The sequence below is a fragment of the Thamnophis elegans genome, chromosome 2 (assembly GCF_009769535.1).
Source record: "Thamnophis elegans isolate rThaEle1 chromosome 2, rThaEle1.pri, whole genome shotgun sequence".
Lineage (NCBI taxonomy): Eukaryota > Metazoa > Chordata > Lepidosauria > Squamata > Colubridae > Thamnophis > Thamnophis elegans.
Genome location: NC_045542.1, coordinates 46606931 through 46632878, shown reverse-complemented (window position 1 = coordinate 46632878; position 25948 = coordinate 46606931). Strand labels below are relative to the sequence as shown.

Here is a 25948-nt window from a genome sequence, read left to right as displayed (position 1 = left end):
GGGGGAAGAACACGGCATGAATAAACTGCCTTTTCTCCAGCCACACCTGACCTCTACTAATGTGCTTGAATGATTTGTTTTTAAAGCATCAACTATTGCATGGCAAATGCCCCCACAGCTCTGCAGTAACCCATGCAAGGAGGCAAGCATTAGATCGAGGAAACATAATTGAGGCTCCTACTGAAACATGCAAGAAATGGCAATGCACCCTTTGTCTCCGTAAAAGCCTGCAGAAATCTAAGAGTACCATAAAAGGGAACCAAAGCAAGGAACACCACTGAACTGCAACTAGTTGCCATTGAAGATGTGTGTGCGCGCATAGGGGATGTAGATTCATTTGTCTAAACAAAGCACAATCCCCACAGGAGAAGACAACCAGGATGCCTTCCTAGTCTTAGGTCCTTTCCAAGATACCGTACCCCTTAATACGATGGAACACACTTTGATTCCTTCACAAAGGTTTGCGAAGGATGTACTCTTATATTCAGGCCAAGGTTTCTTGTATGCTTCAAAAGTACAGCACAGTGTTAGTTAGTTCCAAACAGATTCATGAAATGGCTACACAGCCATTCCTTCCTCCATCCTCTAGGTCTACAGAGCAAAACCAAGGCTGGCCCTTCGCTCGGCTTCTTAGCTCTATTGGCTGAAATGCGTCCTTCCCACCATTCTTTTTCACCTCTCAAAAAGAACAAATGAACACAGCATCTGACACGGGGCCCTTTAGGGGAAAAAGTCCAAGCAAGGCTCATTGTACTAGGCGATACTGCCCCCTGCAATGATGCCCCGTATATAGGGCTAAAAACAAAATTCTCAGTTCGCAAGTATGGCCATGGAAGTCAGAAGGTAACCACACACTTTGGATCTGACTCCTGTTCCTCCCCGCCCCTCCCTCCCTCCCTCCCTCCCCCAGCAACAAGCCCTTCAGGTTTATGGCTCTTAGAGTAAAGGAGCAAGGGTGTAGAATGTCTCAAAGGGGTGGGGAAATGGCCCCCTCTCTCAATCAAGTCTTCCATTGGAGGTCCAAGATGCATTGGTTTTGGAGGAGAAGAGTTCACTATGAAATTGAGAAGGGAAAGTCAACCCAGGAAGGGGTTTGGGAATCCACTGCCCTTTTCAGGCCACAGAGCTTTGGAAGAAACAGTAGCTGATGGCTCTCTCTAGACTTCACATAAGCTTGATGGCTAACAGAGGCAGATCCCCTTTAGACTCTAAGCAAAATAAAGGCAGTGTAGGAAAGCAGGCTGTTTTACAGCTGCACTGGCATGGATAAGCAACAGCTGCTCCTACATATTATCCCAGACCTGGACAAGCCATCCAGGATCCTCAGCTTGGCAATGCTCCCGAGTCTTACCTGTACGTTTGACAGATGGCTCTGTCCTATTCTGGCTATAACCAGTAGTGAACACCACCAGTGAGGGACAGTAGAGGACCTGATCAATTTAAGGAAAGACACCATTCCCTCACCTCATCTCCTTCTCCAGCCTCCTTATGCACTATTCAAAAAGCTTTTGCCATCCCGTTTAACTCGGAAAACTAAATTGTAAATAGAATGTCTTTTTAAAAAAATAAATCAATTAATACCTGCCTAGAGGAGAATGGGTGCTTAAAAGATATCGAGTAGAGTAGGAATAAATAGAGATCACCTTTAAAAAGTATATGCAAATGAAGACAGATGTGCTGAAAGAGTTGCACCAGCCCAAAGGCACTCAGGCTTCAAACGAAGTTGGCAAGCCAGAAAAATCAGACCATTCATCTCGTGACATCATAAAGCGGTGGGAGGAAAGCTAGGAACCTTCTTGGTGGTGGTTTTTTTTCTTTTCCTTTTGCCAGTTTGCAAAGTTCCGGGCGATCTTAGAATGGTATCAAGAACTCCATTTACATCTCCTAGATTCCTAGTCTTCCCTCCCCCTGGTTCTTCAGGACAAGTAATATGATTTTCGAAAGTGACAGAAAAGAAAAAAGAAAAAAAAAAGGAAGGCAAGTTGTCTGTAAAACATTCCTGGATGAGAAGAATGTCTGTTCACCCGAGGTTGGGTGGATCTGGGAGAGTGACAGGGGAAAAGAACGGCAGATTTAGTTGATCTGACGGCAGGCTTCAAAAGTCCATTTGGTGGCTCCACCGTAAATATCAATGTTAGTCTCAGACCAGGCTATGACACTACCAGGTAGGGCTTTGGTGCTGCAAGTAGCCAAGTTGTAGACCTCCCCCGGGGTGAGCTTTCGGTCCCAGATGTTGAAGTGGGCCAGTTCTCCCACAAAGGCCTGGGTGGCATCAAATCCGCCACCAAGTGTATCCTTGAATGGGGAAAAAAAACGAAGATCAAAGGTTTGAAAAGGTCATTCTCTGCAAATAGGTACAGCATCATGTACTCAAGGTGCTTTTTCCCTCTTCAGAGAAGGAACACAGCATCGACCATCTTAAAACCTGGTATAATAAACACTTGAAATGAGCCAGAAAGCTTTTTGGGTAGCAAGGAAAGGTCAGCTAGAACAGACTGCATTAAAGAAGCTCAATAGGAAATTGAATAAAGACAAGAATATTCAGTCACTGAAGTGCATTTTCTGTAGAGTATATTTTCAAAACTAGAAGCTTTGGTTACAAGTTCTAATATTGCTGGTGTGCCTCGAAGAGTGGAGATTGTTCTCAAGAAGACCCATCCAATTGCTATTTCTTTGCTTAGTAAACACCTACAAGAATTGCTTTTTCAATGCCCAGATTTTTAAAAAGTTATAGATTGAATCGTTGTTCTTTTGCACGATCTCTAGTTGGCTATATTTATTTTTGTTCTTTCTGACGTAATTTCATTCTGCTATGTAATAATGTGTATCAATATTTCCAAACCAATTCCTAAAACTTTTAAACTTATATGTATCCACATCTGAAGAAAGTTTGTTTTCCAAATAAGGAGTGGTAGTGGTGAGGAGATCAAGAAACAATAATTGAATTCATGATTCATGAATTCATTATCAATTATGATTCTCCCCCATCCCCCCATGAAATAGTTACCGTGTCCTTCTATCTCTGGCTACACAGTTTCTTCAGGTGGATGAGTAGCATTGTTAAGGAGAATTTATCCATGTTATTTGGAAAGTAAGATAAGGAATACAGCTGCCTGCTTTTATGAAGTGGGAGGGGATTTGGGATGAGTAGTTACATGGAAGTATTCAGGTCAGTCTGAATCTATGATCTGATGACCAGAACTTCCCAAACATAGTACTGTCATAAACCAGAGGTGACACATTGACACTTCTGTATAAATCCCTCTTTCCCTACCTAATACCCTCAAAATATATTGGAACTGCAACACACAGGTAGCTGAGAAATGAATGATTACAACTGAACGTATCCCAAAAGTACAAGTTAGCAAACACTGGTACAGATTACTGGTTAGTAGTTTTGGTGCCTAAATCTTATTTCAGAAGAAATCTTGAAAATATTATTTGTGCAGTGAAAAATCTATAGCGATGTATGTTATAATACGATGTTGTATGTAGAGTTGTGTATCTGGAGCTTAAATAGGTGTCACAAAAAGAAACGGATTAGTCTTCTTTAACGCCTACGCATTCTGGACTCCTCCCCATTTAAGCATTTTTTTCCTACCGTCCCACTAGTCCACCAGCCCTAATTTCTATTCTGCTATTATTTTGAACAAAGTAAATTCTACCATCTTTAGTATTGGGGAAACAAAGCTTGGAAATTCTAGGGAAATCTATTCATACCTAACCAATTAAAAGCATAAACTCATGGCAACTTTGCTGCAGGAAACCTTATAATGTATGAACACAGCATGCTTTGGCTGTGAGGTATTTTGATATGATCAGGGTGATGTTAGCACCAGGAGCCTATGACTAGTATGATCAGAGCTAAAACAAAAGAATACAAAACCCTCCAGTACCCATTGTTTTCAATATATACACACACGCATGCACAGTCTGGAATTGAAGGGGATCCTGTATCAGCTTGGAACAATTCAGAAGGGCAAATCAAGAAGTACGGAATGCAATTAAGACCAGAAGAGGATGTTTTCTCCGTTTCTAATTTTTAGCACCTTCTTCACTAGTCTTTATATGAAATGACAGCAAATTACTGCAAGAGTGAACTGACCATTATTTGCTGGAGATCACTGGGTGATCTGTAGTAGATGGACACATATTTTTTTTAACAGCAGTAACTGTAACCCTCCCCCCACTAAAGCCTATTGCAGAAATGAAAAAAATATATGTGGAGGGTAGTTAGGAGGGATAGCCAGGAGTCTTTTTGTATGTATATTAGAAGATTGTGAATGACATTCAGTTCTGGCATTCAAAAGAATTTTTTAGATTTTACATTCTTTAATTATGTGTGTCGCCAATCCCAATTGGTGGATCTCAAGATTCTAGTTCTAAAAGCCCACAAGTACGACTTGCTTATCTCTGCTGCAGAAGATGGCCATTTGCTGTCATCACTGCACAACCTTACCTGTTCCTGCCCCAACACTAGGACCCCTTGGGGTTTGATCGGGTGATAAGGGGCCAGGTTTTCCCCATTGCCTCGCTGGGTGCCATCTTGATAAGCTTCCCAGACACCATCCCGGGTTGTCCATGCAATGCAGATATGGTGCCATTTCCCATCATTAATGACAAAAGGAAGCTTTGCTACCTGAGGAAAGAAAAGTGAGAATTGCTGCAGATATGCATTCCCCCAAATATATTGTGCACCGTATTGGAGATCTGGTTGCTGTTGTATTTACTAACAAGATGGGAATGTTGTCAAATCTCCATAGTAGCCATGGGACATTTTGATCTCCGGTTATATCTGAAGGGTAACAAAAGTTTGCGATCTAAAGCAAAATGCACTTATCTGGGATCGATCCTATTGAATTTAATAAGGTTTGCTTCTGAGTAACCATGAACAGAATTGCATTTGGAAGTACAGTTTATAAGAATGCTTGTTTTATGCTCAAGGACACAGAATTAGATTTGCAGGTTTAAATACCATGGCAATAAGGAAACAGATCTGAAAATATTGCCATGTATTTCTACAGTTCTGGAAACCTGAGAAAATGAGAGTTGACTTCTGTATTTAAAACCGAATGCATTTGTTAAACCTCAGAAGAATGCCTTGCTTCAGTTGGAATATATCTTGATAAATTTGGGGAGGCACAGTGTAATTGAAAGGATGAAACAAACAAGCTGGTCATATTTATGAAAATATGCAAGTTTTCACTAAAGTTAGAAGTTCTCCTTTAAAAAATGTCCTTAAAAATTACATTGTGCACAATAGCCTTTCTTTAAATGTTGGTCAAATCAAATGGTTTAATTCAGAACCATATAAAAAGCTAGTTTTATTTTAAATTGAATGCATTGAAACTTGAAGGTTTTTTAAAGACTCATTTTGTGTCTTTAAAATAGAACCATGTTTTAATACCAGTATTTACGGTATTATTTCGCACCAAAGATTTGCAATCACATTCCTCATGTCCAAATGATATTTGGAGAACAAATGCAAAGTTTTCATTGTTTATCTATACATTTAATGAGTAATTTGCCTTCTTTAATTTTTCATTTATTAAAATATGCCTATTTCTTAACTGAATGACACTTACCTTGTCGTTGATAAGGATCTCCATAGGATTATTACCCCATTCAATAAGTACCAACTCATTAGCTTGTCCAGGTACTGCATAAGAGAAGGGTGTGCCTACACCTGGAGATGCATTTGATTTTATCCACATACAAATTGTAAATGCATACATCTCTGGCAAGCTTTTCTTCACTTTTGCGTACATGTAATTGGTTCTCAAAGGAAAGGTCAGCTGAAATTTATCTGTTGGCCTATTATCTTTCTGACCTGGAGGAAGACAAGAAAAGGGTATTTGCTCTGTGTTTGCAGAGTTACTAGGGCTATAATGCTACATTCATTTATCAGGAAACAAGTTTAATGAGGCTAATTGCTGAGTAGACATGCACAGTATTATGGATTGTTCTACTGAGGCAGTGCCAAAAATGGAATGCCTTGATCACTTCTCAGCATCAATGCTAGCACATAGACCTGAACAGTTTAATTTTCTTTCTTTCTTTCTTTCTTTCTTTCTTTCTTTCTTTCTTTCTTTCTTTCTTTCTTTCTTTCTTTCTTTCTCTTTCTCATTATATAATGAGCCTTAAGATGGCAGTATTCAAATCCCTCCAACACATTTCAGCACACTAATCCTAATCACATGGACAGCAGTTAGAGAACAGGCTCTCTCATTTCTCTCTTTTTACTCTTAATGACTTTTATAGCTCTATCTCTGTATATACACACACAGTAGGAGAAAGAAATGTAAATCGATGCAGTGATTTTACTGGAGTCTGAAGGGAAAAAATACTCTTGCTTGTTCTAGGTCACTTAGAGGAGAGAACTCAATCTATATAAATCAGTTATATTAAGACGTGCATTGGGTATTATTTGCTAAGACACTTCACTAGTAGTATTTTTTCCCAACATGGGCCAATATTATTTTAGACAAATTATATAAAACCTATTTATTGCCCTTCCCAATTGCATAAACTCACAATTTACCCCAAAATAGTAACTGCCTGACACTAAGGAATGTAAATTACTGTGTTTGTGTGTGTGTGTGTGTGTGTGTGTGTGTGTGTGTGTGTGTGTGTGTTAAAAAGGGCATACAGGAGTCACACTCCTTCCTCCAAGTGGGTCACTATTCAGAAAAAAAGCCCTACACCTATTTCGATCCAGGTTGCTTTACCTTTCTCTAAGTCAGTGATCCTTTGGTGAAGGGAAGTTAAGGTGCTTTCTATTTTCCCTCTTTCTTCAGACTCATTCTTGGAGTTGTACTTTCCTTCTTCCAGGCTGTTAATTCGAGAGAGCACTTGCTTTTCTAAATCATCAATGTTGTTCTGAAGTATATCCTTCAGGGAATTGGTTTGACTCGAAGAATTCATCCTACTAAATTGCTGTGCAAGGTGGGAAGGGGGGAGAAGCAAAGAGAGTAAGTGGTTTTGGGGGAACCAAATTAACACCATAGCATTATTTTTTCCAGAGACTCGTCCCGAGGCTCATTACTCTGACACAGCTAAACTCATTCAGAGCTTACCAAGTGAAAGAGCAGTGCCCTATTAAAAAAAGGAACAAGTCAATCTGTTAAAGAACTGAGCGATGGAGAACATTTTGAATGGGACAGCGAATGTTTTGCCTCCGATGTAGGGCAAAGCTGCCCCATTAAAACAACACAGAAGCCAGCAAAGGCTGGATAACTCAACAGCGAACTCTGAAGGATCCGCTTGCCTAGATTTAAGAAATAACAGAAAGGAGAAAGTTGTACCTCCAAGTTTTCTAGCCTGATTTTGAGCGACTGCAAAGTTTGCCCAAGTTGGCTCAGTGTTTCAGCAGCTGGAGTCCGGGAGAGATCTCCCATGGTGTTTTTGGAAGAGCCGGTCTGCTTTCTGTTGGAGCCCCCACCCGTTTTAGAGTCACCAGGGCCTGCTTCTACAGTGCTTTGGCTCTCACACCTGCCCAGTTTCGTGGTCAGTTCCCTAATGGTTTCTTTCTGATTCATAATGGTCTCTTTCTGCTGGAGCACCGTTTCCCGGAGCTGGAGCACGGTGGTCTTCATATCCTCGGTGCTACCGCCGCTCTGAATGGAAGAGGTACACATGTCCATATCCACCGGCACCGAGGTGCAGATAAACCGGGTCTGTCCAAAATTCTGGGCGCATCCTTTGAAGTAGAAAAGGGAGACCAACACCAAGCTGCAGCGGACCGCGGCAAACATGACCGGCGCGAAGATCCCAAACAACGCGGAGCTCCGGGGGGGAAACGGCAAAAGGAGTTTCAGCACCATAGAACTGTCCACCGAACTGCTGAGCCGATTGCGGTACGCGGGCTGCTTTTATAGCGGGCGGGAGGGGCTACAACGCCACTGACGTCATGATAGGGTGGAATCCCTGTTTAATTGCTCGGTGCCCATCGAGTTTCCTGCTTCAGGATGGCCAAGTCCAAATTAGAGGGACACCGAGCAGGTCTGGTGACTGCACGTACTTGCTGCTTCCCTCCTTGCGATGACTGGAACGGCGCGCAGGGACAACCTGCGGGGGAGGGGGAGGGAGGGGAGGGGGCGCGGCCTGCGCACGCAGGGAAGGACCGGAGCCCGGCCGGATGCGTAAGGCGTGCGCCTGTGCGGCAGAGCGGGTTCTTTTCGGACAGGGGGAAATTGATGTTGCGGACCGCGTGGTCGAGGGTTTGTGTGTGTGCGTGTTTAAACACAGAAGCGGATCTGCGGTGGGGTCCTCCTGGAAATCCCCTTCCCAACAATTCCCCGAAAGTGGCCACTATGAAGTTCCTCGGGCAAAACGTAGTGGCTGTCTGGAATTGGGGGGGGGGGGTGTTTGGGGGCGGCTGTGTTGTGAACGAAGGAGGCAGGTGTGCTGAGTATCCGCCTAGGTGTAACTTTCCCGCGTGAAATCGCAACCGTCGCGGTGCTTTGTGTTCAAGAAGGGAATGCTAGGGTGTCAAACGCAGGCGGGCTATCATCGGGACTGTTTTGTTTGAAACATAGTTTGGGACCGCAGGACATTTCCCCTCACCCCAGTCTCTCCCCCCCCCTCCCTAGGACCCTCTGAAGGTACAGGGGACCGCTCGTTTGTAGCGTGCATCCCAGTCGAACAGAAAACTTGTGTTTTTCGAGGGACTGCGGAGCGTAACTTTTCTCCTCGTGTGCCACTTTGGCCGAGGTGCTGGCTTCAGGCACCTCGTTTGACAAGGAGACGCCAGATTTCAACGAGTCCATTCTAGAGGGACAAAGCGTGCGGCCGATCTAAAAGTGTAAGAGCGAGAGCTCGAGGTTTGGGCAAACTAAGCAGGGAAGCGCAGCTTTAGGAAGCCGAAAGCTCTCTCCTCTTCTTCACCTGAGAGGAGGGAGGGAGGAGAGAAACAGAGAGAGGGGAGCGGGAAGAGGAGGAGGAGGAGGGAGGGAGGGAGGGAGAGGGAGAGGGAGGCAGGCCAACGTAGCTAACTATAATTTTAATTCTCTTTTCCAATTCCCTTTTTCCCCCGGGGACACGCAAGAAAGGTTTCCTTTTGGCTCGAGGCGGGGGGACTGTTGCCTCTCCACATGGAACCGGACGGATGGAGGAGAGTCGAGGAGCGCAGTTTGGCCCAAAATGAAAGTTGCCCGGGCCCGGTCTTGGGTCGCTCTTCTCTGCGATAAAAGCGGTACGGCTCCGTTGGCGCCGGCCTGGGTTTGGTCGTGGAAAGCTGCGCTTCGGCGTCCCCTCCTGCCCTCGGGCTGGGTCCCCCCTCTCCTTTCCCGAGCGGAAATGGGAGAGCGGAGAAGGGCGGGATGTCCGCATCATCTATTGGAACGAGAAGGACGGAGTGTTTGTGTGGACTCTTCCCTCCATCGCCACTAACCATCCCGCGCCCTTTCCCCGCTCTTTCCAACCTGGCCGATCTGCTGCTAGGAAAACAACTTTCCCGTAACCCTCTCCCGCGGGAAGCGTTTTCGGCTCTCTTGCCTCCTGGCATCAGCCCGGCTCGTCTTTCTGACTTGGCGAAGCCCCCGACCGCCTTTCCCGCGCGCGGACGGCCTCCAGGCTCCTCCGAGGCTCCTCTTCCAGGCTGCCAGCCACGGTCCTCCTTCTCTTCTGCCGGGGACCGACGTTTGGTCGGCCAGGGGCGACATCCTACGGCGGGGCTGGGAGAAGAGCGCCTTGCGGGGACAGCGAAGCTCTCTGAATAACACCCGGACAGAGACCGCGTGGAGTGGGGGTGGGGAGTGGGGGGTGGATGGGCGGGGATTAGGATTTGAAGGCACGATTCGGAGCATCTTCCTCTGGGATGTATTCTGAATCGAGCTATTGAGAAGCACCGTGCTTTTTAACACCCTTGGTTTTTTTATAGTCGTGAGGATGAGGGCGGGGAGGATAGTGATTCGGAAGGTTTCTGAGTAGGGCTCAGAAGAGAAATCCCCCCCCCCCCAGCCGTCCTTAAACCGTCCCCCGATACAGTTACAATGGAGCGCTGGCAGCACCGAATAATGCTAGCAATATCCTGAGAATATCTCGTTAATCTCTTGGGTGGGTTGATTTCCCCATCCGGCTTGTGGTTTGTCCTGCTCCTACTCCAGAGTAGTCCTACTACGTTGATGAGAATGGGAAAGTAGGTCACTATCTCAGCTAGACTTACTTGGGCTTTGTTAGCTAAAAGGAGACCACCGCCCCCACTTCCCACCTCATGCATGGGTGGGCTTCTGGGTCATCTTAACCGAGATGAGATCGTCAACCTGTCACTCTCTAGGAATAGAGGACTCCAGTCTGTCCTACATAGTTTCTCCTCCCTCTCTCCCTCCTCTTTCTCTTTTCCCAGAGCAACCAAATCAGTGCTGCAAACATGTGCTTGTGAAACAGCAGCAGCGTTTCTAAATTTCTTGGCTGCCATCGAACACAGTGGTAGAAATCAATTTTTTACTACCGGTTCTGTGGGCGTGGATTGGTGCGTGTGGCAAGGGGAGGTTACTGCAAAATCCCCATTGCCTCCCCACTCTGGGGCCAGCCAGAGGTGGTATTTGCCAGTTCTCCGAACTACTCAAAATTTCCACTACCAGTTCTCCAGAACCTATCAGAAACTGCTGAATTTCACCCCTGATCTAATGGTTGCCTGGATTTATGTAGCCCCACTTTTTCACTGGCAATGGGCAAAAGTGTGTCTCAAATCCATTCTCTCCTTGGAAATTTTTCAGTGGATTTGAATGAGCAGAGCAGAAAATGACAAGACAGCCTAGAGCAGGCATGAGCTAAGATGCCGCCTTTAGGACCTGTGGACTTCAATTCCCAGAATTCCTTAGCCATCCATACTCAGAAAAGGGGCCATTGTTGCCACCCCATCCCACCCCCGCCCCATCCATGGTCTAGAGTCATTTCTTGCATCCAGAGCTTCATCTGAAAAAACACAATTTAATTTCTGTTGGGCAGTGGAAGATTAAGGCTCACTGATGCCCTAAGCACTGACAAATCTTGTTGCCCCCCTTCCTTTGTACATACTCTACAAATCTTCATTGGTTTTTTTTTTCTTTCTCAACTTTGTGGTTCCCCCTTTGGCCTGGTGCCCTAAGCATGTGCTCAGTCTGCTTAATGGTTTGTCTGCTTTAGACACCCCTGTTGATGGGCTTTCCATCATTCATTCTTCATCTCATCTATGCTTGTGAAAGAAGGGACAGAAAGATGCGGAATGGGTAAATTATGCAAACGCTCAAGGATAGGGATTGAGAAAGGCTTCTTGAATATTTCAGTACTTGTGCAGTGCTCTACCTGACCTCATTCAGAAAATATAGGAACTGCTGAGCTGGATCCTCAGGCCAGCAATGAATTCTTGGTGGACTCCCTTCCCATTCAACCTTGGAAAGTTGTGCTTTCTTCTCTTTTCCCTGTTGTTTCCCTCTCTCTCTCTGCAGGCAGTGTTCTTCCCATTCCCTTGCAGTACTTTTCTCCTGTTTTGAAAACTTTAGATCCAAATGTAGCAACTCATCTCAAGGTTGGGGTGTTTCCTGCCATTAATGTCTGTTTGGTTCCTTAAGGGAATGCCAAGGAAAAGTGCCACATCCTTCTAAAGAAGAGTGCCAGCCTTAGGCACTAACCAGGAGTGGCTTCGCTGAGCACCTCTTAAGAGGGAGCTGAAACTGGCGCCCCTGATGAGGGGAGACAATACCGGCAGCAGCAAAAGCTGTCATCGAGGGAGCTGCAAAGCCAGGAAGCAGGAAACGGAACCGTCCCTCCCTCCAAATGCACATGTTCTGGGCCAGGAGCCAGCAGGTCCTAGTGCTCTCTTGGAGCTCTCTCCCTGCCTGTGATTCATTGTCTTAACAATCTGGAAGAGGATGTTACACTCTGCAAGGCACCCAGGGACAAATGAAGGAGACTCTGATGGTGTTTCAGGCTGATGCATACACAGACGGTAAATGTAACTGGTAGGAATCCACACGTATTCATGGAAAAGAACTACTGCTATTTGGGGAGAAGGCAAATTGCTCCTTGTTTACATCAGCCTTTCTTCAATTGGTGCTCTTTAGATAGTTGGGCTATAACTCTAGAAGTAACAGGTAACCAAAGACCGTGTGCAGATCTGTACATAGGGGAAACAAAACTAACCACTTCATAAACACATGGCCTAACGTAAGAGAACAAACCCATCAGGAAAAAGATTCAGCAGTCCATCTGCATTTAAAAAAACACACCAAAGGGCACTCTTTTGAAGACAAAGTCCACATTTTGCACAGAGAGGGCCACTGGTTTGAAAGAGTGGTTGAAGAGGGCATTTATGTCAAAATCGAACAGCCCTCTCTCAACAGAAGGGAAGGGATATGACATCATCTATCTCCAGTCTACAACACAGTCCTTTCAGCAGTTCCAAGAAGGCTCCACACTCTTTTGTCCTCTCAGGTGACCCTGATGACACAGATAAACCTCCCTCTAGGTGGCCTCAATTCACTAAACAAATGCAAATGACCAGGTGTCTGCAAGGAGTATAAATCCTTCCATTCCCCCACCCCCCAGTTAGGGCTGAAGAAGTTTCTTGGATGGGAAGTGAAACATCTTCAAAGAAAAACAAGGAAGTCCAGTTGCCTCTTGAAAAAGCACCTTCGGGACAAGTAATCAAAGGCTGCATCTGGAAGCTGCCCAGTAAAGAACATGAGATTAAAGGATGAAACACTCAAGGAATCCAGGGTTGTTGACAAATTCAGGGGTTCTTAGAGCAGAAACAAAGGAGTGTATCTCTTTGACCTGCATGAGGATGAATTACGTATTATGCATTTCCCTCAAGCACATTAACTCAAGATAATACTTGTATATAATTAGTTCATATAGAAATAATTCATTTCAATATGAAGAAGCTACAATTTGCTTGTTCATATAGAAAAGAATCAATATCTCAAGGCAGCAAAAATTCCTTTTGCTACCAAGAACAGATTTATGGATGACATTATGTTGACACAAATGAAGGCAAATATATGTGTCCCAGGATAATGTTGCAGGATCTAATCTGGGTCAGTCACCGGAACCAGAGGTTTAGTCTTCTGAGCTTTCAGACTCATGCTGGAGTCCATCTTCAGGGAACTTCTCTCTTAGCAGAGTGTGTGCTTTGGGCTATTCTGTGTGTGGTATTTATATGGTATCTTGTGTGTAGTTTTTTAGTTGCTGATTGGGGTGTTGATAGCTGGCTGTTAAGTCATTGGATGTTGTTTCCTTGTGTTACCAATCCCTCACCTTCTAAATACTTGATAAGCTAATGGTAAATCAGCACTCCTGTGACTGACAAAGGGCCTGTTTCCCAGGCTTCAATCTCTTCCCTGGCTGTTTTTATGCCTGCTCATCCAACAATCTGAGTAGCTGCAAAAATTGAATGTATTGAATTATATTGATACTTTAAGAAATATGTATCATTTTTAAAAGAAGGAACAGAGAGAGCCTGTGACCTTCCAAATATTACTGAACCACGATTCTTAGCAGCTCTATCCAGCATGGCACGTTAAGAGTGGAGACAGTTGTAATTTAGCGATGCAGACAGCCACAGAAACCCTACCCATGTCTCAGGGCTCCATGAAGAAGAACATTTTCTGGGTATTACATTGAGCAAGAAGAGACTCAGACTCATATAGCAAAGAAAATAAACAAGTCCCAGAATGAGACGCTCACAATGATACATGTAGAGCTGACACTGTGACGTGGAGGGTGACAAGTGTCTCCAATTTTGTTTTTCTTTCAATCCACTATTTGTACACTCCATAGGCTATGTATGACTTCACTGTATGAATGTGAAGTCTTCCCCTGCATGATGCAAGCTAGAAGCAAAAGCAGAAAAAAAATGCTGAAGGCCCAACTGGTTTATATAAAATACACTTTTTCAGTCTTGGAAGCCTCCCATGATTCCCCACCAACAACACCATGGTTGATAATACTAGAGGTCCCAGTATGTCTGAAGGGCATCTGACTAGAGGAGGCTGGAGACAATGAAGTATTTAGGTGTCTTGCAGGCTTGAAATTTCTGCCTCCCCCCCCCCCCACCACCACCCCACTTCTTCTTTGTACTCTTTCATTGCTCTCTCAATAACCGGGTTTGCAAAACATTGTAGAGTAAAATGAGAATGGTTGTGACATCTTGATGTTCTCTGAGTTTGATTGTTTGCTTGCAGGCATTTTGTTACCAGGCTGGGTAATGAAGAGACTCCACAGTTCAATCCTGAGCTACAGATATTGTCTTTTATTGAGATTGGCTAGTTTCTGGAACTAAAGAATCCCAGTGTGAAATGGTTCAAGCATTGGGCTAGAAACCAGGAGACCTTGAGATGTAATTTCTCCTTAGACAGATGGCTGACCTTGGGCCAATGACTTCTTTTTCAGCCCTAGGAAGGAGGCAAGAGCAAACTATGCCTGAAATCTTGCCAAGAAACCTGCAGGGACCTATCTAGGCAGTTGCCAAGAGTCAATACTGACTTGAACGTACCCCCCAAAAAATTCTGGATCAGTGTTTTGTATTTACCCAATAAACAATAGCTAAATTAAGCATGATTTTTGGTTGTGTGTGACACAGTACAGAGAGTTTTCTCTTGAAGACAAAAAAGGCATAGCAACACAACAACTTTTCTTAATTATGGAGTGTACCTTCATTTATCCCTTTCATTATTATTATTACAAACTTTTATTCATTAAACATGAAACTCAGTCAACTGAACATTTAATAATGTATCACAAATATCTGACTGGCTCTGATGGTTGATACGGGTTGCTATCAGCATCCTAGTTATTGACCAATTATCTTCTTAAGATGCATGTTGCTCCAATTAGCGCAGTCTTTTGCAGTTCCGCTGGCGCTACAGCAGGAAGCTGTAACTTCTTTTATGTATTTGTAAAATTCTTGGACATGGTACAAAGTGCCCCGATGACAATAGGTATCACTGTTACATGTTTCATCTATAATCGCATAGTTTCGATGGCCAGTCGTGATATTTCGTGATTTTTTTTCCAGTTCTTTTTCTTCAACTCTGGCATCTCCTCATACAGTGATATCAATAAATTGTATGTTTCAGTTTTCGACAACTGTGATATCTAGCATGTTGTGTTCCAAATGACGATCCATCTGTATTTGAAAGTCCCACAAGATCTTCACCTTCTCATTTTCAACAATTTTTTCCACTTTATGTTCCCATGACTTTTCAGATACAGGTAAGTCATATTTTTTACATAATGACCATTACATAATTGGTTGTGCCTTACTTTGTAATCAGTTTGTGTGATTTTGTTGCAGTCAAATATTAAATGTGAAACATTTCCACTTTGTCGTTGCAAAGTTGGCAGTGTGGATTGTCAGTGGATTTTTGTATCTTTGCTTTCATGGCATTAATTTGTAGTGGTTGTTCTTGAGCAGCAAATATTAAACCTTCTGTTTCCTTCTTGATGGTTCCCTTCTTAAGCCATGCCCATGTCAAGTTATTATCACATTTTCGTTCAATGTTTTTTCAAGTGCTGTCCATGCAAAGCTTTGGTTTTCCATCCATTTCATCTGTCATCCAGCTGTTTTTCCTTATATTCTGCCTTTGTTTCATCATATTATTATTATGTTAATCTTTGGTGAGATTCACAACCTTTGGGGCTGATTGGTAGCTCAACAGCTCGAGTCCTAACCAAGGACCTAGGAACTGTTAAGGTAATGTCAGAGGATATAAGTTGTTCCAAGTAGGGTGGTTTTTTGTAGAGTCAGAATGTTCAAATCAGGTAAATTTAGAATTTTCAAATAGTGAGGTAGCCCTTTAGGTATTGCTCCAAGGGCTCCAATTACAATTGGGACAACACATGATTTCTTTTTCCACAGTCGCTCAACCTCAATTTGCAAGTCCCGGTACTTTGTGATTTTTTCTTGCTGTTTATCTTCAATTCATGCATCTCCAGGTATTGCAATGTCAATGAACCATACTTTTTTCTTTTCAACTATTGTTATGTCAGATGTGTTGTGGGCCAAGTGCCTGAATTCTGAAGTCCCACAAGATCTTGACTTTCTCATTCTCTAAAACCTTCTGAACCTAATGTTCCCAGAGGTTTTTGCTGTACTGAAATCCAAACTTTTGGCACAGTTTCCAGTGAATGATCTTAGCAACGTGGTCATGGCGTTGTAGGTAGTCAGTTTGTGAAATTTTGCTGCACCCGCTTATCAAGTGGTCAACTGTCTCATCTTTCTCATTACAGAGGTGACATTTGCTGTTGTTGGTAACATGTTGAATTTTTGCCTTCATGCAATTTGTGGCTAAGGTTTGTTCTTGAGCTGCCAAAAAAAAGCATTATTATTATGATGATTATGATTATTGTTATTATTATTGTTATGCAATTTTTAAATATCCCAACTGGATACAGTAACCATGGGGACAGGGATTGTTCTATAATTTTGGGTATAGACAGTCCTTGCCTTACAGTCATTCATATAGTGACTGTTCAAAGTTATAACAGCATTGAAAAAAGCAAGTGATGACCATTTTCTATACAACTCTTATAGCATCCCCCTGACAATGTGATCAAAATTCAGACGCTTGGCAACTGGCATGTATTTATGATGGTTGCAGTGTCCCAGGGTCATGTGATCATCTTTTGCAACCTTCTGACAAGCACAGTGGGGAAACCAGATGCACTTACCGTATATACTCAAGTATAAGCCGAGTTTTTCAGCCCACTTTTTGGGCTGAAAAAAGCCGCCTCGGCTTATACTCGAGTCAGTGCCCGTCCCCGTTTCCTCGCCTGCCCGCCCGCCCACTCATTCATTCCGTTTCCTCCCCTGCCTGCACGCTCCTTCATCCCGTTTCCTAGCCTGCCTGCCCGCTCGTTCATTCCGTTTCCTAGCCTGCCTGGCCACTCGTTCATTCCGTTTCCTAGCCTGCCTGCACGCTGGTTCATTCCGTTTCCTCCCCTGCCTGCACGCTGGTTCATCCCGTTTCCTAGCCTGCCTGGCCACTCATTCAGTCCGTTTCCCTCCCCTGCCTGCCCGCTCCTTCATCCTGTTTCCTAGCCTGCCTGGCCACTCGTTCATTCCGTTTCCTAGCCTGCCTGCACGCTGGTTCATTCCGTTTCCTCCCCTGCCTGCACGCTGGTTCATCCCGTTTCCTAGCCTGCCTGGCCACTCATTCAGTCCGTTTCCCTCCCCTGCCTGCCCGCTCCTTCATCCTGTTTCCTAGCCTGCCTGGCCACTCGTTCATTCCGTTTCCTAGCCTGCCTGCCCGCTCGTTCATTCCGTTTCCTAGCCTGCCTGCCCGCTCGTTCATTCCGTTTCCTAGCCTGCCTGCCCGCTCGTTCATTCCGTTTCCTCCCCTGCCTGCATGCTCGTTCATTCCGTTTCCTAGCCTGCCTGCCCGCTCGTTCATTCCGTTTCCTCCCCTGCCTGCACGCTCGTTCATTCCGTTTCCTAGTCTGCCTGCCCGCTCGTTCATTCCGTTTCCTCCCCTGCCTGCCTGCTCGTTCATTCCGTTTCCTCCCCTGCCTGCCCGCTCGTTCATTCCGTTTCCTCCCCTGCCTGCACGCTCGTTCATTCCGTTTCCTAGCCTGCCTGCACGCTCGTTCATTCCGTTTCCTAGCCTGCCTGCCTGTAAGATAATAAATGACAGTAAAAATATAAAGCATAATTATTCTTTTTCTTTGCCATTCTTATATTATTATTATTCCATTTGGAAGGTTATAAGGTATAGTTTAAAATGCTTTGAAATCCCCATTCCCTCCCCACTCCAGAGGAAGGATACTATGAAATCCCCAATTCCTCCCCACTCCAGGGGAAGGATACTATGAAATCCACATTTCTTCCCCACTCCAGGGGTAGGATACTGCAAAATCCCCAATTCCTCCCCACTCCAGGGGAAGGATACTATGAAATCCACATTTCCTCCCCACTCCAGGGGAAGGATACTATGAAATCCCCAATTCCTCCCCATTCCAGGGGAAGGATACTATGAAATCCGCATTTCCTCCCCACTCCAGGAGTAGGATACTGCAAAATCCCCAATTCCTCCCCACTCCAGGGGAAGGATACTATGAAATCCATATTTCCTCCCCACTCCAGGGGTAGGATACTGCAAAATCCCCAATTCCTCCCCACTCCAGGGGAAGGATACTATGAAATCCCCAAATCCTCCCCACTCCAGGGGAAGGATACTGCAAAATCCCCAATTCCTTCCCCCCCCAAGGGAAGGATACTGTGAAATCCCCAATTCCTCCCCACTCCAGGGGTAGGATACTGCAAAATCCCCAATTCCCCCTCCCAAGGGAAGGATACTATGAAATCCCCAATTCCTCCCCACTCCAGGGGTAGGATACTATGAAATCCCCATTCCCCTCCCCACTCCAGGGGTAGGATACTGCAAAATCCCCATTCCCTCCCCACTCCAGGGGTAGGATACTATGAAATCCCCAATTCCTCCCCACTCCAAGGGAAGGATACTATGAAATCCCCAATTCCTCCCCATTCCAGGGGAAGGATACTATGAAATCCCCAATTCCTCCCCACTCCAGGGGAAGGATACTGCAAAATCCCCATTCCCTCCCCACTCCAGGGGTAGGATACTATGAAATCCCCAATTCCTCCCCACTCCAGGGGAAGGATACTATGAAATCCACATTTCCTCCCCACTCCAGGGGTAGGATACTGCAAAATCCCTAATTCCTCCCCACTCCAGGGGAAGGATACTATGAAATCCCATGGTGCAACGCGCCTTCAAGAAATGTGGCATTAGTAATGCTATGGATGGCAGTGAAGACAGCGCTTTGTATGAGTTTTGAAGGATTTTAACTCTTGCGTTTTAGCTTGGTTGCTGAATGAGCTAAGGTTTTTGTACTTTTAAAGTTATTGTTGATACCATATTGTTTTTATTGACTTTCTTTTCCACTTACAGAGCTAGTTTACTGTTTTTCTTTGAAATAAATATTCAAAAACATTATTGGTATCTATTTTTATTTTTGAAATTTACCGGTAGCTGCTGCATTTCCCACCCTAGGCTTATACTCGAGTCAATAACTTTTCCAGTTTTTTGTGGTAAAATTAGGTGTCTCGGCTTATATTCGGGTCGGCCTATACTCGAGTATATACGGTAATAACTGTGTTACTAGCTTAATAACTGCAGTGATTCATTTAACAACTAAATAAAGGTAATAAAATTAGGGCAAAACTCACCAAACAACTGACTTGTTTAGCAATGAAAATTTTGGGCTCAATTGTGATCATGAGAATTACCTTCATATTCGCCTTTAACTCCAACATTAACTTGTTGAGCCATTAAAAGGATAATTTTCCAGGCATAATTACATTGTATGCATTTCACTGGTGAGGTTATCAATATTCTTCTCAACATGAAATTTTGCAATATTTTTCTCAATATGCAATTCGATGCAATGTTTTGATGAAGAAATCTTGCCTCAAAAAGAATTGTATTTGAAGCAATTTTATGAAAGAATAAAAGTGTAGCAAGATGATACTTTGCAAATGTTTTGGAGATAAATCCCAGTCAGCTGAGTAGGAGATGGAATTCCAAGCAACAGGAGAGCATCTAGACATTCATCTCTTACTTTTAAGACAAAGTGGCAAAACTTCTGTTCAGGCTATCAGTAATAGCCTGAAGAACTGAGGTGGCGCAGTGGGTAGAGTGCAGAACTGCAGGCCACTTCAGCTGACTGCTAGTTCGGCAGTTCGGCGGTTCAAACCTCACCGGCTCAAGGTTGATTCAGCCTTCCATCCCTCCGAGGTGGGTAAAATGAGGACCCAGATTGTGGAGGCAATTTGCTGACTCTGTAAACCGCTTAGAGAGGGCTGAAAGCATTACGGAGTGATTACTTGTCCCAGCTTCTGCCAAACTAGCAGTTCAAAAGCACATAAAAATGCAAGTAGAAAAATAGGAACCACCTTTAGTGGGAAGATAACAGCTTTCCATGCACCTTCAGCGTTGAGTCTTGCTGACCACATGACCATGGAGACGTCTTCAGACAGTGCTGGTTCAAGGGTGAAATCCAGCAGGTTCTGATAGGTTGTGGAAAACCAGTAGCAGAAATTTTGTGTAGTTCAGACAACCAGTAGCGGAATTTTTGAGTAGTTCTGGGAATCAGCAATTGCCACCTCTGGCTGGCCCCAGAGTAGGGTGGGGATGGAGATTTTGCAGTATCCTTCCCCTGCCATGCCCACCAAGCCACACAACGCCCACAGAACTGGTAGTTTAAAAAAATGAATTTCACCACTGCGCTGGTTCTTCAGCTTTGAAATGGAGATGAGCACTGGCCCCTAGAGTTGGGAACAACTAGCACATATGTGCAAGGGGAACCTTTACCTATAAGAAATTATTTTAAAGAATTTGAACAGTGTAGAAAAAAGAAGGGGCTTCTAAATAATTCTCCCTGTATTTAAAACAAAAGGGAACAGGATTCCAGCTGGCTTTTCTTTATAGTTCAGATGAGCCAGCTGCAATTGATCTCATTTGGAGTCATTCTCCTCCTTTCATTGTGAAGATTAGTGGAAAGAAATGGATTGTGGATAAGAGAGGGATGTATAAGAGTAGGATTTGTAAATGGTTCATTCATAAGGAGAATTGGCTGTTGAACACATAGGAGACCGTTGGATGAGGCCTTCTATCTGGAAAAGAAAATCTAATATAAATGGTACTCAGTGTAAACAATAAAAGCTGAGAACTGGTGGAAAGGAATCTCTGACAGCGTGACCTATAAGCCAAGAAATCCATCTGTTTCTGGATTTGCAGAGAGCAGTCAGGCCAAAGAGTGGGCTTACACACATGATTATTTGTTGTTAGTTGTGAAGTCGTGTCCAACCCATTGTGACCCCATGGACAACATTCCTCCAGGCCTTCCTGTCCTCTACCATCCTCTGAAGTTCATTTAAGCTCACACCGACTGCTTCGGTGACTCCATCCAGCCACCTCATTCTCTGTCATCCCTTTCTTCTTTTGCCCTTAGTCTTTCCCAGCATTAGGCTCTTCTCTAGTGAGTCATTTCTTCTCATTAGTGGTTTTGATTATTGATTATTTGGTTATGATTATTGCATCAGTTTATAACCATTTGTCAGTCAACCAAAGTTGGCAACAGTTATCCATGCATTGACTAGGCTACCGCAATAGCTATCTACCTGGGGCAACCTTATAAAAGTGTCTGGACACTTCAGCTGGTGGAAAATTCAACAGCTAGCTACTAATTGATTCACAATATCAGGGTCATATGATGGACATTTTGAAAAACTCATTTGATTGTCAATTGATCTGGGGGCTCAATGTAAGGTTTTGTTTAAATCCTAAAAGCTTTATGTCGCCTAGGAACTGGCTGCTGGAGGGAATTGCATCTCTTGCTATAAAACTCTGTAGATAGCAGGTATGCAGGAAGAACAAGTACTCCGTTTGTAAACATCTGTTGATTAGTTATTTGGAAAGTTCCTTCTTGTCTGTTGTTAACCGAACTATAATAAATACTTCCTTACATACTGTAAAGTAGTCCTAACTTAACAATGGCAATTGGGAGTGGAATTTCTATTGCTTGGTGAGATGGTCACTAGACCACTTCTTCTTCTTCCTGTGCCGTATCCATCATCGGATGTCGGCAATCATGTTGGCAATCCTATTTTTATCAACAGCCAGATGTAAAAGTGCTGCTGAATTTTGTCCAAACCGGTTCCTTAGATTTTGAAGCCATGATGTTCTTCTTCTGCCTGGACCTTGTTTGCCTTCAATATTTCCTTGGAGGATTAAGTGAAGTATAACGTATTTTTCTGGGTGTCGCATCACATGTCCAAAATATTCTAACTTTCACTTTTTTATGGTTTTGATTATTTCCCTCGGCTTTCCCAGGCAGCTTATCTGGACTGAACCACTTAGTGATGTAAATTCCTGGTTGCTGTTGTTAAGCAAATCATAGTGGGTCATTAAGTGAGGACAACACATGGTCACCATTTGCAACCTTCAGCTGGCTACCCCATTGACTTTGCTTGCAGGAAGCCAGGAAAGAAGATCATAAATGATGATTGTATGACCACAGGGATGCTCTGATAGCAGAGGTGGTGCAGTGGTTAGGGTGCAGTACTGCAGGCCATTTCAGCTGACTGTTATCTGCAGTTCAGCGGTTCTAATCTCACCGGCTCAAGGTTGACTCAGCCTTCCATCCTTCCGAGGTGGGTGAAATGAGGACCCAGACTGTGGGGGCGATATGCTGACTGTAAACCGCTTAGAGAGGGCTGAAAGCCCTAGGAAGCGGTATATAAGTCTAACTGCTATTGCTATTGCTATAAGTAGGATGAACAGTCGTAACTACCACTTGTTCAGTGCTGCTGTCAGTTCGAACAAGCGGTTGTCTGTACTGGGTTCCTGTTCTCGTTCTCTCATTCTCGTTCTCGTTTTCTCTCTCTCTCTCTTACAAAGACATACATCATTAGTCAGAATTACTTTAATGATGATTTTATTATCAATCTCTTGATTTTTAATTAGACTGCTTTCACGTTGATTTTGGAATTTGATTTTCCCTCTTTGTTTTAATCATTTTGATCATGTCAGATGTCTAAATCAATAACAGCGATTTCAGATCTATGTATTTATTTGGCCAATTATTACATCTCCTTTCTAATAAAAACAAACTCAGGGTGTCCAACAATAAAAAAAGAGAGAGAAAGACAAGAATAAAACATCTTAGCAATAAACACAGTAGGTCGTCTTAGGAAGGTCGCTGCTTCTCAGCCAGATTTTCCAAACCTGGCCTGCCTTGCTGAGCGATTGTAGCCGGACACGTTGACCTTCAGAAAGTGTTATTGAAAGGCTCACTCGGTGTTATATTTATTTCAACCCTGAACTCAGCTACTTGCTGCAAGGCCAAATACCTGACTGACAGCAAAGCAGGAAAAGCTATTTTGCACAGAAAGTGAGAAGGACGGCTTCATCAATATTCAGGGTCTAGTGTCCATTGTTCCAATGTACACAGGTCAAAACTTTTTAAAAACTCACACCCCCACCCCACCCTTGTTCAGGGGAATTCCACGCCATTCCCGTGGAACAAATTTCAACTCCGCGAAGGTGAACTTGAAGCAGCTGCCCCCTCTTCTTTTTTCTGGTGCAGAAATTTATTTCTTTTTTCTAAATCGGTCGCATGACTTGGTATTGACAGTATTTGCTGTTTAAATAGACTCCTGTCCTCTAATTAGTGAAGGACTTCAGAAATGCAGTGCACTCCAAAATAACTCGCAGGAGTGAGATCGCTAGAGACCCATTGTGTGTGTACAGTTGATTATCAGTGGAGATGCTCTGGCAGATAGATCAGCGCCCTACCTTTCATTTCTCAGCAGGCCATCTGGGACTTGAAGATGCTTCCAAAACTGCTCGAGTCTCCTCTCCCTCTTCCCCTCTCTACTTTTCTTCAAGCACAGTATTTTCATATTCAAAGCGCGATACCCTTTTTTTTTTTAGATGCTAAATTGGAAGGTTAGCCTTTTTCTTCTTATTGTAATAGTTCTCCTTTTCCAAAACTGTTTCTGGTGGACACAGTTCTAGCGTCTTTGTTAAGCAGCCAATGACACATATCAGAGAACCCCTCCCCCATAGAATAGAATAACGGAGTTGGAAGGGACCTTGGAGGTCTTCTAGTCCAATCCCCTGCTTAGGCAGAAAACCCTACACCATTTCAGAAATGGTGATCTAATCTCTTCTTAAAAACTTCCAGTGTTGGAGCATTTCCAACTTCCTGAGGCAAGTTGTTCCACTAATTAATTGTTCTGTCAGAAACGTTTTCCTTAGTTCTAGGTTACTTCTCTCCTTGATTAGTTTCCGCCCATTGCTTCTTGTTCTACCCTCGGGTGCCTTGGAGAATAGTTTGACTCCCTCTTCTTTGTGGCAGCCCCCAAGATATTGGAACACTATCATTATGTCTCCCCTGGTCCTTCTTTTTATTAAACTAGACATGCCCAGTTCCTGCAACCGTTCTTCATATGTTTTAGCCTCCAGTCCCCTAATCATCTTAGTTGCTCATGTGCTGGGTAGCTTTACCAAGGGGATTTACCAAAGCTTTGACCAGGTATGTATGCTTCAGAACAGGAGTCTCCAACCTTGGCAACTTTACGACTTGTGGACTTCAACTCCCAGAATTCTGGGAGATGAAGTCCACAAGTCATAAAGTTGCCAAGGTGGAGACCCCTGCTTCAGACAACCAAGACAGACTGAATTCACAGAAATTGTGGACTAATTGAGATGGAAGGTGCTCCAAAAGCCGGTATGACTTGACTCTCAATCCTATTAAATCATGCAGATTCCTGCAGGAATTTCACAAGGGTGCACTGAGTTGGATAAGGTCTGTGCATTCTTTCCCCCTTCGTTGAAGCTCTTTCATATATTTTTCTTTCTCGTTGTATTCCTCCACAGTTGTGGGTTGCTTTTATTGTTCTTTACCTCTAATGGCTTATGGTGTATTTTTGCCCTAGATGCCAGGAACTCAGAGCTAAAATAAGTGGCATAGAAATGCCAAGAAAAGAAGCTCCTGTAGAAATTTCACTAGGGATTGGAGCTTTAATCCAGGGTTATTGTTTTTTTAATTTAAAGCTTAAATTTTCTGCAACTCTTATCAATTCAGTGCGGCCAGCCAGATTCATAGCTTGTTTGACATAATGACTTTGGATTGATGTCTTCAGGAGGAGGAAACAAAAATCACTAAAGTAAGCAAGCCTCAAGGACTTTGAACTTGCGGCATAATCAGGTTTGGGTGTATGGTTCAGCCATAGTGCACCCTGCAAGAGAACAGCCACTTTAAAAAGGACCTCTGTGCCTTTATGATGGCCACTCTTTTGCTCTGGAAGGCAGCAGGGAAAGATCTCAGGCCTGAAGTTTGCTGGATTTTGCTGCAGTTCCTCTTCCAGATCATTGACATCGATGATGGTTTCTCTTTCTCCCTGTCTGTCCCTTTCCCCAAAGTCCCTTTCTTCCCTGGTGCCTGACATTTGCAGCCAGATCCTCGCAATGCTAGAGGGACTTGGATTCTTTTATTGCAAATAATTTTCATTATACGTATTGCATAAGATCTTAAGAAGCTTTCTGGGGCAATCTGCTTGCTGGATGCAGAACTTGTTATCAATATTGCATCACATTCGAGTATCGGAGTTATGAGATTTCATTAAAAATGTAAATTGTGGTTTAAAACTGCTGCATTCTCTTTTTTTAAAAAAGATCTAGCAAAAAAAAAGTCATCGAGGGTAGAGGCTGAAGCTAAGTGGAGAAAACTGCCAAAAACCTTGAGGGAGAGAGAGAGAGAAGAAACTTGATTTACTTGGGAGAAGAAGAGAATAGGATAGAGCAAGGGTGGGGAAGGGGTAGATACCCAAATAAAGCATCATCTTAACAGTTCTTCCAGTGGTGGGATTCAAAAATTTTTAGTACCGGTTCTGTGGGCATGGCTTGGTGGGCATGGGAAGCATACTGCAAAATTTCCATTCCCTCTCCACTCCAGGGGAAGGTTACTGTAGAAACCCCATTCTCTCCTGATCAGTTGGGGCTCAGGAGGCAGATGTGGGCAGGGCCAGTCAGAGATGGCATTTACTGTTTCTCCAAACTATTCAAAATTTCTGCTACTGGTTCTCCAGAACTGGTCAGAACCTGCTGAATACCACCTCTGAGTCCTTCCCTTTGTCACCACCCAAGTTGTATTTTTATTTTTAATTAATTACCTAATTAATTTCTAGTTCTTATCTTATCCTTGATGTCTCCTTTTCCCCCACACCTTCTTTCCCGTCTGAAGTCAGCCATCCCCAATATGGTATTCTGTAGAAACTTTTGGGACTATATTTCTCAGACTTCTTAGTCAACATGGTCAACTGGCTGGAAGGAGGAGCCAACATAGCGATGTCACAACGTGCAGTCTTGATACTCCGAGACCGCCATTGACACTTTTGCCGTTGGATGGTCCATTGAGACCTAAACCATCCCATAGAGAT

At 43.8% G+C, this 25948-nt stretch overlaps 1 protein-coding gene across 1 annotated transcript; it reads right to left on the bottom strand.

Moving 5' to 3' along the window:
- Positions 1-2048: 2048 nt before the first annotated feature.
- On the bottom strand, positions 2049-7823 carry NPTX1 (neuronal pentraxin 1). Its single transcript, XM_032239000.1, has 5 exons — positions 7305-7823; positions 6729-6936; positions 5586-5830; positions 4460-4639; positions 2049-2295 (listed from the first exon to the last, which is right to left on the bottom strand). The coding sequence occupies exons 1-5, from the start codon at positions 7821-7823 to the stop codon at positions 2074-2076; spliced, it is 1374 nt and encodes a 457-aa protein (XP_032094891.1). The 3' UTR covers positions 2049-2073.
- Positions 7824-25948: the final 18125 nt, after the last annotated feature.

Excerpts from the sequence above, each read along its gene's own strand:
- NPTX1 (XM_032239000.1), bottom strand. The coding sequence starts at position 7,823 with ATGGTGCTGAAACTCCTTTTGCCGTTTCCCCCCCGGAGCTCCGCGTTG. Across the intron at positions 5,831-6,728 it reads GATCACTGACTTAGAGAAAG|GTCAGAAAGATAATAGGCCA; the intron begins GTAAAGCAACCT and ends GTCTTCCTCCAG. Across the intron at positions 2,296-4,459 it reads TAGTGTTGGGGCAGGAACAG|GATACACTTGGTGGCGGATT; the intron begins GTAAGGTTGTGC and ends TCCCCATTCAAG.